The sequence below is a fragment of the Cryptomeria japonica genome, chromosome 5 (assembly GCF_030272615.1).
Source record: "Cryptomeria japonica chromosome 5, Sugi_1.0, whole genome shotgun sequence".
NCBI classification, from domain to species: Eukaryota; Viridiplantae; Streptophyta; class Pinopsida; order Cupressales; family Cupressaceae; genus Cryptomeria; species Cryptomeria japonica.
Genome location: NC_081409.1, coordinates 685,945,236 through 685,965,728, shown reverse-complemented (window position 1 = coordinate 685,965,728; position 20,493 = coordinate 685,945,236). Strand labels below are relative to the sequence as shown.

The 20,493-nt window shown below is 34.2% G+C and overlaps 1 protein-coding gene across 3 annotated transcripts in view; it reads right to left on the bottom strand.

Moving 5' to 3' along the window:
- LOC131040731 (protein SRG1) overlaps nt 1–14,701 on the bottom strand; it is a 99,550-nt gene extending 84,849 nt beyond the window's left edge. Inside the window, exons 1-3 of one of the 3 annotated variants that reach the window (XM_057973684.2) lie at nt 14,653–14,701; nt 14,168–14,365; nt 13,730–13,971 (exon numbers count right to left, since the gene is read on the bottom strand). In XM_057973684.2, the coding sequence (XP_057829667.1) occupies nt 13,730–13,971; nt 14,168–14,326 (401 nt within the window). In that variant the 5' untranslated portion in view covers nt 14,327–14,365; nt 14,653–14,701. Of the gene's footprint in view, nt 1–13,729; nt 13,972–14,167 lie in introns of all 3 variants that reach the window. The other 2 variants (XM_057973682.2, XM_057973683.2) reach the window with 2 other exon arrangements.
- Between the last annotated feature and the right edge of the window lie 5,792 nt (nt 14,702–20,493).

Below are 20,493 nucleotides of genomic sequence, written 5' to 3'. Positions count from 1 at the left end.
TGATTTGTAGACATCATCACTTTTACTTCACCAAGCCCTTCATCTGAAAAAAAAAATAGTGAACTCAATATAATCATTTGCTCCACTAGAATCAACAGGGAAGGCATTGGATTTGAAGTCATCACCAGATGAATCCAAACTAAGATCCAATGCTTTTGTTTTGTCCTTTCCTTCATGTACAGTTGAATTACCTCTTTCATTGTATTATCATCATAAGGTTCTCAAGGTGCTAAAATTCTCATGATCTCACTCAAGCATGAAGTAACCATTAGCCTTATCTCATGATCTGTATGTCTCAACCACCTGTGTTGATCTAAGTCACTTAGAAACTAGAGATAATTGCAACAACTATGAGGGTAACTGCTCCACAATGATCAAACATCCTTCTAATTTGTTGCATGTTTAAAACAACATCCTTTGGTTGAGATTGAATACTGAGCTTAATACCTATTTCATAGAGTAACTTGGCCAACCAATTTCTATCTTTTGATGCTGACCTAGACAAATGAAAATCAAATTTTATGAACTACCAAACAGGCTAGCAGGAAAAACTGTGCTTTAATACCACTGTAAGATGCTACCCTATTTGCTTCCCAAAATTTTTGCACCTTTTTTTCTCCACTATCAAATGGTTTAGTATTCAAGCATAATGTAAAACAGTTTGCTTGATAATGAATGTATTGTTTCAAATTGATAAGTTCTCAATTTAGATAGTTTTCAGATCTCATGGAACATGGCAATTGCATTGGAAATAAATCCAGAACACTAATAATGAAATGATATAGCTGCTGCTGTAAATAGCATAAAAAATACAGTACAAACAGTTGTTGGAAATTAAAGAATAATAGTACTGACCTTTAATTTGACAGAGGTAACCTTGCACAGGTCCGCAATTTAATTGGAAACACTCACCCTTGCATGCTGAAGTTTATTTAGCTTTTAAGAACAACAACAATACCACGAAAGATATGCTCAGCTTATAACAAGACCCAGTAATGAACAACAGCATCAGAACATCAACATTCATTTGTCTAATGACTCAGGAAGAACTCCCACAAACAGCAACAGTTCACAAGCCAAGGATGGAAGACCACACCATGAAGAGGAAACTCATGCCATGGAAAGAGAACTTGTGCCAAGGGTAAAAGCACCATCAAAGACAAAGGAATCTCACACCTAAGGTGAGGAGTCTCACATCCAAGCAACTCACCTGCACAACTAACAAAGAGTCACGCCTTCCTCAAAGCTCCATGCTACAATTACAACTGGAAATCACCCTCTACTTATCATCAAATAAGCCCCTGGGTAGATATTCAAAACCTCCACTATCTCATGCCAAGAACGGGGGCAATGCCTCTATCACCAGTTATATCAACTTCCAATAAAACCCTAGCAGATAATGGCCTTCACCATTAGTACATAACCCTGAATCTCCAAAGATGGCATCCAATGCAAAATAACACTACAAGGAACCCAACGCACCAATTACAAGAAGACAACTCCTCAGACGCCTAGCATATGCTTCAAGTGACCTTACGCCAAGAAAGGAGGATCAAAAACCAACAAATCTTCAATATTTAACACACAAGAAAATCAAAATTGACCTTATAGGAAAACTTTGTTAGAAATATATGTCTTGGTTGTCATTGATGTCAAACCCAGTGATCCAAATTGGTCCAGATATGATGCAGAATAGTGGAAGATAGGTATGTATGATGCAGAACAGTGGAAGATAGGTATGTATGTATAATGATGGAGATCCCAATTGCTGCAGATGTATTGTGGATATGTTTTTCCGGTAGGGTTGTTAGCCTTGAAATTTTGAAGTTGTACCCGTGAACCATCCTTGTTACACTGTTCAGACGGTAATTTTACAAAGGGAAAATAAATCCTTATTGGCCCATGCCAATTTTATTAAGGATTTAGTAAAATGTGGGTCTCGGACCCAGTGGGACCACTCAGCTTACTAGGCCATTCGAAGGTGTCCCTCGGGAGGGAACTCGGCACTCGGCGGGATGTTTCTTTTGGTTTGGCCGAGTCTCGAGTTTTGCCACAAAGAGTTGAATACTCGGTCCTTGGTGAGCCTGAATTTTCCAGTTGGGCGGGCTCCGAGTCTTGAGGTTGCGAAATGCATAGGACCACTCGGGACTCGATGGGAATTTCTTTTCCACTCTAGCGAGTCCCAAGCAGATGAAAGACGTGCGTTGTGTGTTGAGCAGATATCGAGTTGGCAACTCGACACTCGGTGAGATGCCCAAGCTAACTTCAACGAGCCCCGAGTTTTGTTTAGCGTTAAGAATGTGGAATCTTTTCAAACTCGGAACCCGTGGAAGAGGGGAAGTGATACTCGATCAATAAACATGCAAAAAGTGTCGGCATTTGAAGTTAGCATTTGAGCAGGTGTCAGAAAAGCAGGGATTTGGAGGATATTTCACACACGTTTGAGGGAATAAAACTAAAGAAAGTTGATTTTTCATAATCATGCCATATGTGTGAAGCCAGAGCTGCGATGAGTGGTATACAGCGGGGCTTCAAAGGATGGTAGGGATGTTCTTAAATATAGATCAGTGTAAGGATAAATAAGTCATTAATTCATATGACTAAATTGGTTGAAGATTAAACTTCAAAAATGTTTACGGCTATGTTGAAGTCTTTGAGAAATGCATCGCATCGCAAAACAGGTGCCGAAGTCCTAAAAGAAAACCTGTGAGAAATCCATCATATAACCAAAGGGTTATTGAAAATGCACTAGACCGCCAGAGAGGAACAAGATAATCAATGTGCACATGCAACACTATTTTACAGTTTGCATTTGACTAGATTTCCTCTAGCGGCAAAATTTTCCCTTTGGATGCAGAAGTATAGGGAGACAGTGAGGGATGCGGACATTGAGGAATTGGGTTGGTAGCACCGCTAACCCAAACTCTCAAAGTTCTCCCCTGCCAAGACGAGTAACGAGAGTCGCTCGAGCTGCTATCTTCTGCATCAATAACCACCCATGGTTGGTGGTGACGTGGTTGGTGTGGTGGTTAGTTCCCATTGATGCTCTCTGATCTGGGCATGATGGCTACCATGCATGACCATCCAGACGGTTACACCTCAAGACAAAACAGAGACAACCGGATCCATTTGGTTACTTTTAAAAATAAAAGGCTAATTAGAAAAGCAAGCTGGACACATGTGAACAACCCGAGGCTTGTCGCATTCCTTACCATTATAAAAGGAATACTAGGGCTGTTATAGAGGGCTTGAATTTTCTCATTTTCAGGGCAGGTAGAATACGGCTATGTATAGTCTAATGCTTGAATAAATTCCTTAGGGAATAAAAGTATAAATTTCTTAGTAATTTCAGTTAGTTCATGAGCAAACTGTTAAATTGTTGCAAAGATTGTCTCCATTTGTATTTTCAGATTTCATATGAATCAAAATGTTAAGGATGTTTTGATTTGTCTTGATATTTTCCTATCAATGTGTAATCATATGCATGGGTTTCCTTCAAGGAAGGAATCAAAGTCTATGTGCAAATTACAATGAATTTGGGAAATATGTTATGGATTAACAAGAATGGTTTATGTAACAGCAAAAGGAGCTGCATTAATGTAAGGCATTAATGTTTGAAAGGCTTACTAATCTGAAGTAATATGCTGTTTGGGTTTGCATTTGTAATCTAGGAATTGACTCAATGCCTTTGGATAGACACTGGCCTATTGTTGTTCAGAATTTGTTTCAGAAACATTTCCAATCAATTTAATCTTTCTTCTAACCCTTTCCTCTTTATAAGTTATTTTAAATTATTTGTTCTCAGATTTTCTCAAAGACAAAGTGAGTGGGATTAAGTTTAGATCTGAGGTGATGCATAAAGTGTCTTATGAATCTGAGAATAGTCCATCTTTCATAAGCATGTAGGTTTTGATGTTGTAAAGTTATTATCAATGCAGGCTCAAAATAGGAATACCCTCCTGAGAATGATGGAGCTCGAAGTGAAGAAGGCTGTGAGAGCCTTGTTACTGTTGGGTTTTCTTGTCCTTAGTTTGTTGATAGTATAAATCTGTGTAACCTAGGAATTCAATCCCATAGCCTAGGGTTTCATAATTTCTCTTAGGATTAAGGATAACAGGAAAAAACACCAACAAGGGTGTTGCTCTGGAAATGTAGCATGTGGATATGTGTTCCATGGTGTCTGAGTTTTGGTGTTGGTTGTGGCAATTAATTTTGTGCTCCGGATGTATATGTAGTGATAGTAATGTAGTTTGTCAATGTTCAGTTGGCAAGTTTCATGACTGCAGTGCTCCGCATTCTTGTCTCATTGCACATATGATAGCACATTTTTGGTATGTTAGTTGTCATTGCTTAAGATTGTTGTATTCAAGTTTTGGTGCTCCAGAAGTTGTGCTCTAGAAATATATTCGGTTATGCGATATTTGACAGTTCTATGGGCTCTGCATTCCTCCGATCTTTTGGTTTCTAATGATGATCTTTCGATGATCGATTGTTTATGTCTTTAACTTGTTTATGTTAAGTTGGATCATGTTCTTTGTGCTTTGAAAGCGTGTTCTTGTGGAAGTTCAAGGATATGTTCATTTCAGGTCAAGCCGACCTTGAATGTCTCTATTATTGTTTTGCTTCGGTGCTTGTAGCATGTGATCTGATTATTGGAGTATCCTTGGGGAAAGTGTCTTTGAGGCCGACTTGGTGCTTATACATATGATGTATATATATGTGTGTGTTATGGTTGTAGAGAATATCTAATATGAGAGAGGCAAATATGATTGTGTGAGTGAGAGACAAAAAAAGATTAAATTGTGAAGGCAAAATTGGTGCGACAACGAATTGGTGCAAATGAATTGAGAAAGAGTTGCATAGATTCCTAGCTGGATCTATTGCAGATTGTTATGGTGATGTTTGAGCTTAACAGGAACTGATCCTATGCATATGTAGATGCAATATTCTTAGTTCATTCTTATTTTTATTTTTCTTGGCAATGAGCCCTCCAACAGTAAGTTGTTGTCATTTGAGCAGTGAGCCTTTGTAATCCCATATAACTAGTTATATTATCTTGAGAGTTAACCCTCTCTGTGGTTTTTCCCATTTGGGTTTTCCACATGTAAAAATATGGGGTCTCTCATATGGTTGTGCTTGTCTTGCATTTCATTTCTATTATATATATCATTTTATGCTAAGGCTTATTAAGATCGAATTAAGTTTCAGAATTTCAGATTATATTGTTTAAAGAATATTGATTCACCCCCCCTCTCAGTATTCCGATTTGTTCAACAAACTCCACGAATGGCATCCAAGAAACCTGTAATATAAATCCAAACCTTTAGATTTTTGCAAACCTCAATCTCTGAATCCACTGTGAAATCTAAGTGACCCGCCAAACATTAGCCAAGGCAGATCTTTCACCAATAAAGTCAATCTTCTCCCAAAGGATTTTCGTCCTCAAGAAGGCTGAGGTGAACCAAGTCCAATCTTCAACACCATAAAGTTTTTCAAACAAAAAAATAATAATCTTCAACATACCAAATGAGCTCTCAAACCTCTTATTTATAAGCTTTTTTAAGAAACTTGCCAGAAACTCTATTATAAAATCACTTTATTAATCTAATAAACCTTATAACTCTAAAAAGTGATTTATCTTACTTTTTAAAGCATTTCTAACTCTTAAAGTCACTTCTGTATCACTTAGTGAAAATAATTTCTCTCACTTACGAAAACTCGCGAAAGGTATTGGAAACAGAGAACTGAACATGCCAGAACCAATTGAAGCTAACAGATGATAAATGATGCCGACACAAGCTCATACTATAAATAGTAGTGTTCTATGAGGACCTGTAAAGTCCCCTTTGAGATTTCTTCAAATTATTATACTTATGACTTGATTGAAACACTTTGTAGATTTACTGTTATGGAATATTAAGATTAAGAGGGCTAATTCTATATATATATATAGAATTAGCATATATATATATATGCGTGTGTGAAACTGGAATGTAATAATGAAACCTTCTTGTCTGATATAGTGTTCAGTATGCAAAGGAATCTAAATTCATGGGAAATTCTGATTGTATTGATGTTAGAAAGTTATAATTTCAGATCTAGAGCTCGCTATCTCTGTTATGTCTTTATGACCATGCGATAGCTTGGCTCATAAACCTGATCTGAATAGTATTCTTCAGTTGCTTTTCCTAATATAGATTTATGTTTGTGCAACTATGATGCTGTCCCTGATATAGTCTCTTTCAATCATGCACCCTTTAACCTTGCAATAGGATGGGTAATCCCCTCCTCTTACTCGGCTGTCTCTTGACTGATGGGAGCACTATAGAAATACAGAAATAACTAAGCAAAATCCGATGATGTATTGGCAATGAGTATCGATCCATATTAAATAGCATGGGCATTGAATAGTTACATCCCTTTGCTTGGGAATGGGCACATCTTTATCCTTTCTTAATTGCACCTTTCCATTATTCAAGGACATTGGTTACTGATACAAATCATGCCTTTGTTCTTAATCGCAGCCCTTGTGAACCACTTCATGATTATCGCTGTTTGCATACATTGATTCTTTTAATCACTTTTGTTCCTTTTATATTACATTGTCCTTCCTTAATAAAGTTGCTGACCTGTCTTATTCTATTATATTTTCTGTTGTCCATTCATAGTTTCAAACATAATCATGCTCCCCAAATACACCTGGGATTGCGGCCTTTTAGCTGATGTATTACCTTCTATTATTCAATCGCTGCACATTAGTAACAGCCATCCTTCCATAAGGTGTAATCACTGACTATTAATGCATAATAACTTGGTCGATGCTCTTCTTTATCTTTGCGGGCTTATTCTACTACTGATTGCAGTCAAGTATAGTCAAAACACGAATGATGTTCTGTCATTTGTATTAACCACAGACCAATACATTTAGCCACACCTCATTTCTTTTCAAAGTCGTTCCTTCATCATACTGATTAGTACATTGTTTTCATATTTGACCAGCAGGGTGAGTTGATTGCATGGGCAATGAATTCAAGTATCATTAGTAACGACTTGCCTAGTATCAATGGCTCTCATCTTTCCTCTATCGGCTGTCTCCTTAATGATAGCTATTTCATTATTTATGAATTGGTCTTGCTTCTTTATTAATTCCAGTCATATATAAGGTATTTGAATTATAATCAACAATGACATTCTTCCTTACATGAATTGAATGAATTGGCTTTGAATATCATCATCTATAAAGATAATACAAGAAGCTTTTTCGGAACATAATTGTTTGTTTGGTTTTCTTACGGATTGGATGGGAACATCACAGGACCAAGGAGAAGAAACCAAAAAAACCTAGAAAGGTCGGAGCCATGCATGTACTTACTATAAATAGCAATGTCCTTCGAGGACCAAAGAGAACAAACCTTAAAAAAACTTCAAAAGATTGGTGCCATGCAAACACTTCTATAAATAGCAGTGTTCTCTAAGGACCAAAGTGAACAAACCCAGAAATACCTAAAAAGATTGGTGCCATGCAAGCACTTACTCTAAATAGCAATGTTCTCTAAGGACCAAAGAGAACAAACCAAGAAAAAGCCAAAAAGATCGGTGCCATGCAAGCACTTACTATAAACAGCAATTGCTGTCGAAACCCACTAAAACTAAAACTAAGCTCACCAAGAACATTAGAACACTCCTAGCAGAACTGGAAACCTACGAAAAACCCTGAAAATTAGCCAACACTTGCAAAATAAGATGGGGTAAAAGTGGGAACATTACACTTGGTTTGTTTGATACTTTTATAATTAATTGTTTGTGGTAGGCGTGCAAGCCACCCACTGGTGAAGAAAACCGACTTTGAGATTAGACAAAATCACATAAAAAAGTTTAACATGTAAAATATAAGAAAGAATAGGTTTTATTATTGAATAAATGAAAGTATAGGTACTAATCAACCAAGACTACGAAAAAAATATGCATGCAAAATATGGAAGCATACACAAGACATGTGAAATATTCAAAAAACACCTCATAAGAACATGGTTTCATGGATTGCAATGATTGTAGAATATTCAAAAAATGGTCTTATAAAAAATGCCTAGAACACTCTAAAGCATATGCAATTGGAAAGTGTAAAATGAAATTCCACAACCTTTGTTAGCATCCTCTTCGCATGTGCCAAAACACATAATCAAAAACAAAATTTTGTTAAATGTGTTGTTGCAAGTGCCTTCATAGACATATGCACAAATGTGAAAAGCATCCACAAGGCATGTGAAGTGTTTGACAAAATCTCTTAAAGAAATATGGTCTCATGGACTACACTAATTGATGGATATGCACAAAATAGGTTTAACAAAAAAGGCCTTGGAAACTTTTAAGAAAACACAATTAGTAGGTGTGAGGTGTAACTCCACAATCTATGATAGAATCCTTTTAGCTTGTGGCAAAAAGGGAGCTTTGGAATGTGGTATCAACATCTATCAAATACTTGAAAAAAGTGTACTAATTGTGCCTATTAAGCATTTGGTTCATAACAATAAGTATGTAGCACTGCATTATATGATTTTAACTTTCTTTATTTATAACATGCTTTCTTTTCAATTTTATAGTGGTCTTCTTGTTATTGTTTAATTAGAATTTGATACCTTAAATTTCTCTATTGCATTTGTTTTGTTCATTCCCTTAACAATGTAGTGGACATGAGAAGAACATTCAACGTATAAATGTTGAAGAATATATAAGGCAATGTAGCACTGCATTATATGATTTTAACTTTCTTTATTTATAACATGCTTTCTTTTCAATTTTATAGTGGTTTTCTTGTTATTGTTTAATTAGAATTTGATACCTTAAATTTCTCTATTGCATTTGTTTTGTTCATTCCCTTAACAATGTAGTGGACATGAGAAGAATATTCAACATATAAATGTTGAAGAATATATAAGGCAGTTTTGAACAATTTGACAATATGCCTCAAAGAGACATGGTCTTCTCAATACAATGATTGTAAGGTATGCAAAAATTGGATTTATTGAAAAGAAATTGGAAGCTTTTGAGAAAATACAAGGAATAGGTTCAAAGCCTAATTTCACCACATTTATCTAAAATGTGATCTTTGGAATAGAGTATTAACATCCATGAAAGAATAAGGGAAAGCACATATTTTTCAAATGTTGTAGTTGCAAATGACCTCATAGATATGTAATTAAAGTGTGGGAGAGTACAAAAGGCACATGAACTATCTGGGCAAAGAATTATACTCTCATGGAATGTCACAATCATAGGATATGCACAAAATAGTGTTCTTGATGAGACTTTCATATGAATTTTCAATTGAATGCCCCAAAGAAATGTGGTCTCATGGATTGTGATGATTATCGTGTGTGAACAAATTAATTTAGTTGAAACCATCTTGAAAACTTTTTAAGTGAATGAAATTAGGAGGTATAAAGCTAGTCTCCATAACATTTGCTAGCATCCTCCAAGCATATGCAAAAATGATCATTTAGAACCAAGTAAGGAAATCCATCAAATCATAATGAAAGGGGGATTATTTCTGATATAGTACTTGCAAATATCCTCATATATATGTACGCAAAATGTGGAAGTCTACAAAAGGCATTAGAGCTATTTGACAAAATACGAATACCTCAAAAGAACATGGTTTCATGAGTTGCAATGATTGAAGGATATAAAAAAATGGGTCTATTGAAGATTCCTAGAAAACTTCTAAGCAAATTCAATTGGAAGTCATAAAGACATATTCTGCAAGCTTTAACAACATCCTCCATGCCAATGTTAAAATGTGAAATTTGGAACAAGGGATGGGCTTCAATAAAAGCATAATAAACCAGTTTTTTCTTCCATGTTATTGGAAGTGCCTTGGTAGACATATATGCAAAATGTGGAAGCATATATATGGCATGCGAATTGTTTGACCAAATATCTTAGAGAGATATGGTCTCATGTTTATGAATAAAATTGTTTGCCAAATGTCTCAAAGAGATGTGATCTCATGGATTGGAACAATTAATGAAAAGGGCTTGGAAATTTTTAATAAACTTCAACTGGAAAGTGTAAAGCCTAACTCCACAACCTTTGCCAACTTTTTCCTAGCCTATGCCAATATCCATCAAAACATGCTTGAAAGTGATTTTTTTTATTATTGTAGTTGCATATGCCCTAAAAGATATTGTATGCAAAACGTAGAAGTATACATAAAGAATGTGAAATATTTAACAAGTTGTCTCATTGAAATGTGACTTCATAAAACGCTATGATTGTAGGATATGCCCAAAATAGATTTTGAGAGGATGCTTTAAAGCTATTTGAACTAATGTTTTATGGGTTATCTCTTTATATTTTCCTCCCATTACAAAACTCTTAATAGAGATTTATAGTGACATAAATATTTATATTCTTTATAGTATTGTTCACCAACTACTACATGTAATGGCTTGGCTATAAAAATATGAATGTATTCTATTTTATCAATAGAACTATAAATATCTATCAGCCATTTGATAGCACTTTTCAATACTTTTACTAGTATAAGGTTCATTAAATTAGTGTAATGGTTAACTAGAAGTGATTTCTAGTGCTAAGAGAACTTAATATAACATCGTTAACTCATGAGGATCCTTACGAACAAATAAACAGAGGGATAAACTCTAAAAAAAGGTGTTACCAAGGTGTTACCCATTGACAAAAGGAATCCCACAAACAACTGAGATTAGGGATCTAATGGACTAGATGACTGAAGTTTATGTCCATGTGTAGAGAAAGGGGATCACCATCCCAATATAGAGGCTAATAATCTATTTCCATCACCTAATAATGACCTAGACTTAACAATGAGCAAATTGAATAAACTTGTAAGGAAGCATGAAACTTAGCAAGTTGAGAGGTGTGACCCATAATGGTAGCAAGAGGAAAGCATGTAATATTAAAACAAGTCGCCAAAAAATAAAGAAAATCTTAAATTAAAAGTAAACTCTCTCTCTCTCTCTCTCTCTCTCTCTCTCTCTCTCTCTCTCTCTCTCTCTCTCTCTCTCTCTCTCTCTCTCTCTCTCTCTCTCTCTCTATATATATATATATAGATAGATAGATAGATAGATAGATAGAGTAAATAAAATAAATCTTACATAAATTTGTGTGCTTTTTCATCAATAATGATCATTACTTTTTATATATTAAAAAGAAAATAATATACAATCCACATTGTCTTTTTTCATTTATTTGATTATGTAGCTGTGTGTTTGTAGTAGCTTAAATAAATATTAACATTTAACATTTAATATTCATATAAAAATTGTTATATATATATATATATATGAAATAGCTTCAGGCCTCTCTTGTGTCAAATTCTATTGTTGTGGCTTCGAACTATGCAAGGATTCATGCCTTGCTTAATTTGATGATTCAATTTAAAATACAATATCTTTGATTATACATTCCTCGTCTTTGTGAGAGGAGGCTTTGGTTGAGGTGACGAATAAGGAATCTCTCTCTCTCTCTCTCTCTCTCTCTCTCCTCTCTCTCTCTCTCTCTCTCTCTCTCTCTCTCTCTCTCTCTCTCTCTCTCTCTCTCTCTCTCTCTCCTCTCTCTCTCTCTCTCTCTCTCTCTTAATTAGAGGAACTTGAAAAAGGTGTGTCTTGGATGGTTCTTCGAAGAAGAGAGGTCTTCGTAAATTTGTTTCAAATTCTCAACCCCAAGTTAAAGGTGTGAGGATTGCAAGAAAAGGAAATGAAATTGTGTAGGATGGATGATTTGTATGCAGTTCCAAGCTCTTCATACCTAACCTTTCAAAAAACCAACCTTTTTACTCTAATAAAAAACCTATGAAGCAAATAATTTAGTTTGTTTTTCATTTCTTTTTGAAAACTATGGAAAAAAATAGTTCTATAAACTAATGCAAAGTCGTGTTTTAAAAAATAAAATAATATATAAAATTATTGAAATAATTTACTTTCATAAAACTTTGGCACTATAACATAGTTATCCACTTATGATATTTGAATTATGCTAAGAGATGTTCTATAGTGGTAGCAAGGTACATAGTGTCATGTCATATCATGACCATGACCATGTACAAAAAAACTAAACCCACTCGACACATAAAAAAAAAATACTTGATATAACTTAATATAAAAAACAATATTATATTATGTAAATATTAGAGTTATGTATTATATGAACATTATTAAATATCAAAAGAATTAATTTTCATAAAAATTTGGCACTATTGATATAGTTACGTACTTAATATTTGGAGTGAATAATTATGTCGAGAGGCATTCTACAATGGCAACAAGACACACGTTGTGTTGTGATAGTGCACATGAAAACTAAAATACAACTAATACACACATATATTACTGATATTATGAGTATTATATGAATATTAATATGTCTAGAGGTGTTCCATAGTGGAAACAAGGATGACTGAATTCATAAAAACCAAAACCTAGTAAACACATATTTGAAAAAAAATCATAACCATGAAAAAATTGTTGAATACATAAAATAAGTCTTTAAATAAACAAAAATAACATAGAAAATGTAAATAAGATACTCCTCTTAGGATAGATGACAAGTCATTTGCTTCTAGCATGGACCTAACGTGTTCTTTGGACCCTATTGGAGAACCTCCTAACCCAATCTTACAACTCAATCTACCCTTGGCTTAAAATCATCTCCAAATTACTCATTAGGTGGATGGTCACCTTTCACCTCATTGTTCTATGCCTCTCTCCTTCCGTGCTAACAAGCTCTCCATGGGGGAATTCCCATTTCTTCCCCTTGTTTGGAGAATTTGAATGCTAATGTCTCCTAGATTGTTGTAAGGAGGAAGAAAGGTCTTCCTATATCACTTCCACAAACTCATGTTTGAATGTTGGGTGAGAGGCCAACTTATTCTAGGCCTGGTATTGTCTAAGTGGGACCCTAGGGATCCCAACTCTTTCATTAGTTTGTTGTTGTTTACAGCAGCTGCGCTGCAATTGATCCTATTTTGGTTCTGTTGTTTCTTGCTGTTTATGTCCAGCTTGGACCTATTTTTCCTTGTCCTGTGATATCTCTGTAAAGGATCGAGACCCTAGTTTCCTGCTTTCATAATGTAAATAAAATAAAATTGCTTTTAAATATATATAACTTGTGTTTAAGTTTTTATTACATGGTCATGAGAGAGATACCACCAAATACCCCTCTAAATTATATTATACCGTATATAATGAGAAGGAAGATATGACAAAAAAAACCTCTCTAACTTATGTGATAGATTTAATATAAACATTCAAAAAATAATATGAAATCTCTAGATAGATGTATTTATAAAATATCTATACCAGTTAAGTACTATTTTTAATTTCCTAAGTAACTCGTCTATCTAGAGAGGAATTTGCCAATGCACATAGGCTCCGGTACCCTGTACTGTGAATATAGGGGAGTACTGGATCGTCTAAGAGAGAGAGCAGCTGGCCCTTTACACTGGGTGCAACCGTGCAAAAACAAGATGTCTGAGCTCCCAGGTTGTCAAAGTTTGTATAAGTAGTTTTCAGCAAGATCTAGCCTATCTAGATATTATTTTAGAAATTTAAATAAACTAGGTAATCTACCTAACTTTGCTAGGTTAACTTAATACTAGTGTATCATGCACTCTGTTAATCTTCATATGCCATAAACTATAATGTGGTTCGCATTGTGAATGCATTTTGAAGCAAGACAGGGCATGACATACCTGAAATCAGCTGGCACAGCTGGCCACAAACTCAAATTCCTGTTCTGTGGAGGACTTATTATTAAACCCAACAAATCGCCCCAATCCAGCTTTTGATCCTCGGACACAACAAAAATCTGCCCATACCCTTGAAAATCTCTAAGTGCACATTTTTGTTTCTCCTCTAATGGAAGATGGAAAAACTCCTTCTCAACTCTCTTTATATCATCTAGCAGAGAGTGAGGGATGTTATGATTTACAACCTGTAAAATATAAACAAGGTACCCATTAGTAGTAGCATGACATAGAAGCCTACTGGATTCATGGGCATTGAGGAAATTGTATTAAAAGAAATACCCATTAATAGTATAAAGCCCACTTGATTAGTATACATTAAGAAAAATGAATCTAACGGACACCATTAGTGCTAATATGGGATTAAGTAAATTATCCTCGTACCTGAAAAAAACCCCATTCTTCACATGCCTTGGCAATTTTATATAACTCTTCTTTCCTGTGCAATCCTCCTTGGGAGAGATTGGCCATGTCAATAATTGGGATGCTCAACTGACCAGGAAGTGTTGTTAGTGTTCCGGGTCTCTCTTCGTCGGATCTCATGTACCTTTCTGGTACAGTTTGGGGTTGTTCTCTTGCAATCTCTTGCACATTAACAGTTTTAAGAGGAGGATTACCCCAGTTAGACATTTTTGAAGAAGTGTGAGCTAAATCCATTTCTTATGCTTTCGCCGAACAGTAGATCAAATTTAAACGAAATAAAAGTAATTTGCTCAAAAAGAACTAAAAATACGAATGGATACATGTTGCTTTTTTCCTCCATTCCAGTTGGGAGCCGAGACAAGTGGATAAAAAATACACATGTTCAAGGGAAGTGGTAAACCCATCCTCACTCTTGTCAAACTATTTATATATTCAAAAAATGGTACCTGAAAATAGACCGGCAGAGTTTTGATTGGAACGGACTCAATAATTGAGCCTTGGAGTCGTTGTGAAGCTACTTTTCTATTATGATTTATTAATAAATAAAAAACAATAAAAGTATAAATAAACATAAGTAAAGTATTATTATTATTTAATCGAGTGTTATAGATTTGACATATTTCTTTTTAGACAAATATTTATAAATAAGAAACGGTTGTAATTTAATTAGTTGAGTATAACTAGTAGGAAAGATGGTATATTTCTTAAGTATATCATCTATCAAGATTTTTTGAAGGAGCACTTAAGTTAAGTTTGACTCTTAGATGATTTTGACAGATGAGATCCTCTTTCTTATGGAAGCTTAGCTTAAGGACAACTTTTGATTTAGATGTATGCTTACTCACCATGTTTTGATTCACTTGTTCATAAACATACAGAGATGTTGATATCTATGTAGTCTAATTGCTTCTACACACATACACACAATTACTCATCATTTCAAAATAAAAATACAAGTAATATAGGTCCAAATGTAGGTCTATATAAGACATAAATCAATCTAATTTATCATACATAAAGATTACATATTAAAATATTATACATGTATATGTATATGTGTGTGTGTATTTATGTATTTATGTATTTATGTGTGAGTGTATATATGTATGTATATGTGTGTGTGTATACATATATACATATTGTATGTGTGTTATATGTGTGTATACATATATACATATTATATGTGTGTGTGGACACACACACACATGTGTACACATATTTGCATATATGTACATACATGTACATATGTATACATGCACATGTATATACATATATGTACACATATGTACATACATATATATATACACACTTATGTGTGTCACAACCAACTATCTATCCTTTATCGGGATGACAACACTGTGTCCAGATCAAATGTTAACATATGTGGCAAGATACACTTATAACTTGAGGATTTCAATTTTTTTGTTGGTGTCAAGTCTTTGATTTTCTTTGGATTTGATCTTTTGTGGTGTCATGTTTCCTATGTTTCTCAAGGCTTTCTATGGACTAGAGTGGTTGGGATGGAGCATGATTACCCATTTTTGTTGATTCTGGATTATCTCTTAGTAATGTTATGACTCATACAAGGATATGAGGACACTATGGGTCTAGTGTGAGTAGGGGCATTCCTTGTTTATGGCTATTTGATCTCCATGCAAATAATACAATGACTATCTTGGTCGAACCTATATTTGGATGTTCACAACACATTTGCCATAAATAGGCTCAATGATGATTAATGCACAAGAAGCTCCTTTCACCTCCATATCTTCTACCTTTCATTGTCTGATTCCTTTCATCTCCCTTCGTCCCATTTATCCACATATCCTATGGTTGAGTATAATGACACAACAAAAATAAGTCATCCATACATCCTACATCACCACATAGTTAGTCTTGCATATCATTATAATATCATTATCACGTAAACATCCTACATTCATTGCATTAGTACATAAGCATTAGAAAAAACATGCACCCATTGTATAACATCATAGCATCATAATAATTTAGGACATACATCATAATCATGCTAGGGGCATATAAATCATCATGTCATAAGTAAATGCATCACAAAAACATCATCATGCAGGTCATAATTGCATCATGCATGTCTATAAGCATACATCATGGCTACATTATAGAAATCATCACAAGTGCATTCAACATGAACATCATAAGCAGCGTATAAACATCATATAGAATCATAACATACATGACATAAACATGTGCATATGTGTGTATAGATATGTGTACCCATGTACATACATATGTATTATACACATATGTACATATGTACATATGTACACACACACACACAGATATATATATATATGTGTGTGTGTGTGTGTGTGTGTGTGTGTGTGTGTGTGTGTGTGTGTGTGTGTGTGTGTGTGTGTGTATGTTGCAACCACACAAAAAGGCTTGATGAATAAAAAAAGGGACCCAATATCATACACCCCCCAAGCTACCTTACAAACACCTTGTCCAAACACAAATGAAACACATTATTGTTGACTATGTCTACTTCAACGCTTCTTCTCCGACCCACCATTCTCTCGATCTTTATGATCTTTCTCCTCAACCCAATCCACAATCTATTCTTTTAAATAATTATTGTATTTGTCATCACATGGGATACTTTGAAAATTTGTAATTTTTTTACAACATTAGTGTACAAGTTCTTATCCTTAACCAAATAGAGTTTTGTTACTTAATGGTAATATATTCTCTATGTGTCATAATTATAAATCTTGAATTTTAGCAAGTAACTTATCCTCTTCCAAATTATGTACAATTAATGTCATTTTAAAAAACTCCAACAGTGAGATATTAAATCTTAAAGTACATGCTTATATAAGATCCACCATTTGGTGCATGAATAATTTTTTTTTTTTATCAGTATGAGTAAAATATTATGCATGTTTCAAAATTGGAATATAATAATTAAAATTAAAATTTCAAAATGGACTCTCTTACAATCCACACCATCCCCTCTCAACCAATGGAATTCAAGTCTATGGATCAAAGAAACAAAGATTTAGGAGGCAAAAAGTTCTCTTATTTTATTCAAACTAAATATTTTTTAATATCTCCATTATATCCCATAAGTTAAAGGTTTCCATAATTCATTATATGCAAAAGTTTTTTGTCTTATGGGTATGTGCACAAAGATGGGGGACTAAAAAGGGATCTTAAGATGCCACTTTTTTTTTGAAATTAGCAAACTCTAAACTTTGATGAGGAAATGAAGATAGTTACACTCAAAATGTGAAGATGCAACGACAACAAGAGTTGTAGTGCTCCAAGTCTACTTTCTAAACTACTAATTTGTTTTGAAAATGATAGAGATTAATGGTTTCAAAAATGGGGAGCACTCAAAATGTTCCCATTTTTTCAGAAAAGCATAACCTAGCACCTGGTGTGCTCCCCTTAAAATATCAACTTTTTTTTTTAATTTTTAAAATCGCTTCGGTGATAAATTATCTAACACCATTTAGTTAATGTCATGTTTTTTTTACTAATTTTTTAATGAATATATTATCTTTTACTAATTTTTGAAGTGGACACATCCTAAAAAACATAAATTTGACTGATCTCCAACTAAAATTTGTGAAAACTACTCAAAAATTAATGTTTATCATTTTTTAAATTGTGTAGAATGGAGTCTAGTTTCTAAAAATGCAATTTGTTTCAAAATTCAATGAATGAGTAAAAAACTATGCCCAAAATATGACATGTTGGTTTTTGACAAAAAATGGACATTATAACAAAAGAAATTAGAGATAAAGATCTTAACATAATCAAAATGTGAAAATAATTATATAGTTGGATAGCTAAGAGAGAGCTTAACGTTGTCATGGTGAATATTTTTGTTTGCATTGAAACATGTGCAAACCTAATGAAGAGCACAAACAAAAATGTGAGAAAATTTTGCATGTTCGTAGAAAAACACATCTTAGGCCTAAAAAGGATGTTCAATCCTTTGGGTTGGATGCCCAAGGCAAATACAAGCCTAAGGTTTTGTATTTCCCAAGGTAGTTACTTTGGCACACAATGCCGAATTTAAAAAATGTACTTTTTAAGTTTGGCACACACCAAATTTGGTATTCACCATATTTGGTGAGCGCCAAAGCACCCCAAATGTATTGCATTAACAATCTCTCTCTCTCTCTCTACTCATCAATGTAATATATACATAAAATATAACATTTAACATTATATATATATATATATATATATATATATATATATAGGCAAGATGTTTGAGAGTGGTTTTAGATCTCTTTGAGTTATAATGTAGATTCTAGTTTTTAGATATCATATAAATTTTAGACAGTCAAATTTTAGTAATCGACATGCTCGTATCAACATTCTCTCTCTCTCTCTCTCTCTCTCTCTCTCTCTCTCTCTCTCTATATATATATATATATATATATATATATATATATCTGTCTCTCACTCTCTCTTTCTCTCTCTCTTAAGTCTCTCTCTTTCCATCCCTCCCTCTCTGTATCTTGAGCTCTCTTTGGTCTCTCCCTCTCTTTTCCTACCTCTCTCTTATGTGGGCTCTCTTTGTCTAGAGGTGAGAGACGTGGAGCCTAGAAGAGAGTGGTGAGAGAGAGAGAGGGTGAGAGAGGTGGGTAATTAGATAGGGAGGGAGAGGTAAAGAGAGGTATAAATGAAGGGAGGGAGATATATAGGGATGGGGAGAGAGAGGGGGATGGGGAGAGAGAGGGAGAGGAAGAAAGCGTAAAGAAGGCGAGAATATAGATTGGGTGTTGGAAATACTTACATTGATATCAAGGCATTTAGTTATGCTTGTTAGATTTCATAATTAATGTCAAAGGTAAAATGTAAGTGTTAATTACATGTCCTAACATACTCGAGTTGAAGCTCATGCAACTGGTTAATACAGTGATCACATATAAGAAAACTTCATCGTAATTACTTATGCGATGGCTGATCAAGAAAATAATATATAATAAGCCACAAATGTGTTTTGACAAGTCAGCGAGTATATGGGTGATCATAGGTATGATCTAAAAGTAAGTAATCAATAATGAAAAGCATTATAAAACCAACTTCCCAATAAGACGAACATAACAATATGAAGTTTATGATAATAACCAAGATGTTGATCTGGTCCTCAAATCTGAAGTCGACTGTGTTAACAACAATCCATGTTGAGGAAGATTGGAAGTTGAAGGGTGAAGTTTTTTGAAGGAAGATAGCGGTTGTATTAAAATGCTTATATTAATAAAATTAACAACGATCACAAGGGAGCTCTTTGTTTATTAGGACAAACAGTAATTACAAATTCTTAGACAACGATTCACATAAGGAGAAAATAACAAGACATAAAGAGGCAACGATTGAAGTGATTGCTATTAAATAAGGATGCAATTTTATCGCTATGTATTAACAAGCAATTATTATTATTATGGGTCAATCCTGTATGTCGATTGAAGACAGTGGATGAGCTTAAGAAGGCGGTGATCAGATATTTACTTAACATTAGTGATCAATAAGATGACAATGGTGACCGCTTGATAAAGGAGAACATCGACTGTGGTTAGAAACAGCTATGGAAAGTGTGGTCGTGAGCCTTTCCATATACACAGGTTCCGATCTGAGTGAAGAGTTTCTATGATTATAATATGTAGCAGTTTGACATTTAGGTAACAACATTGATCAAGTTTGATATCATGTTATCATTGTCAGATAAGATAGTCGATTTTCATCTTATGATAGAGTGAAATGATACGGTTTGATCAAGATTAAGTAATATGTTTAGATGCAAAAAGATTGATCAACTTAATTAATTAAAGATGCAAGTTAATAAATAACGAAGAAGTTTCATGATTGTTATTAAGTAAAATCATATTAATTTCAAAGGGTGTGATCTGGCGTGATTAGTCTATACTAACCCAAAGAAAACTTATAATAAAAGGGTGTGATTCTAGCGAAAGAAAAGTTGACAATTAGCAAGGATGCATTCATGTGTTGTGTGAAAGGGCATGGCTTTTGGAAAGACATATTTTGGTTTATATAAATAGAGTTTGAAGATAGATGTGTAGATATTGCATGGGGGCTTCACTTAGTGAACCTGGGTCATATCATGTCCATTCATGGCATACTAAAGAATCCTCCTATTTTCAAAAAATATTGTCCTAGAATTTTTGTTTCCCACCCCCTCCCAATACACAGCTTGAATTAAAATTCTCCCTATTTTCGCCAAATATTGTATCTTTCATAGCCTGAATTAAAACCCCCCCTATTTTCAC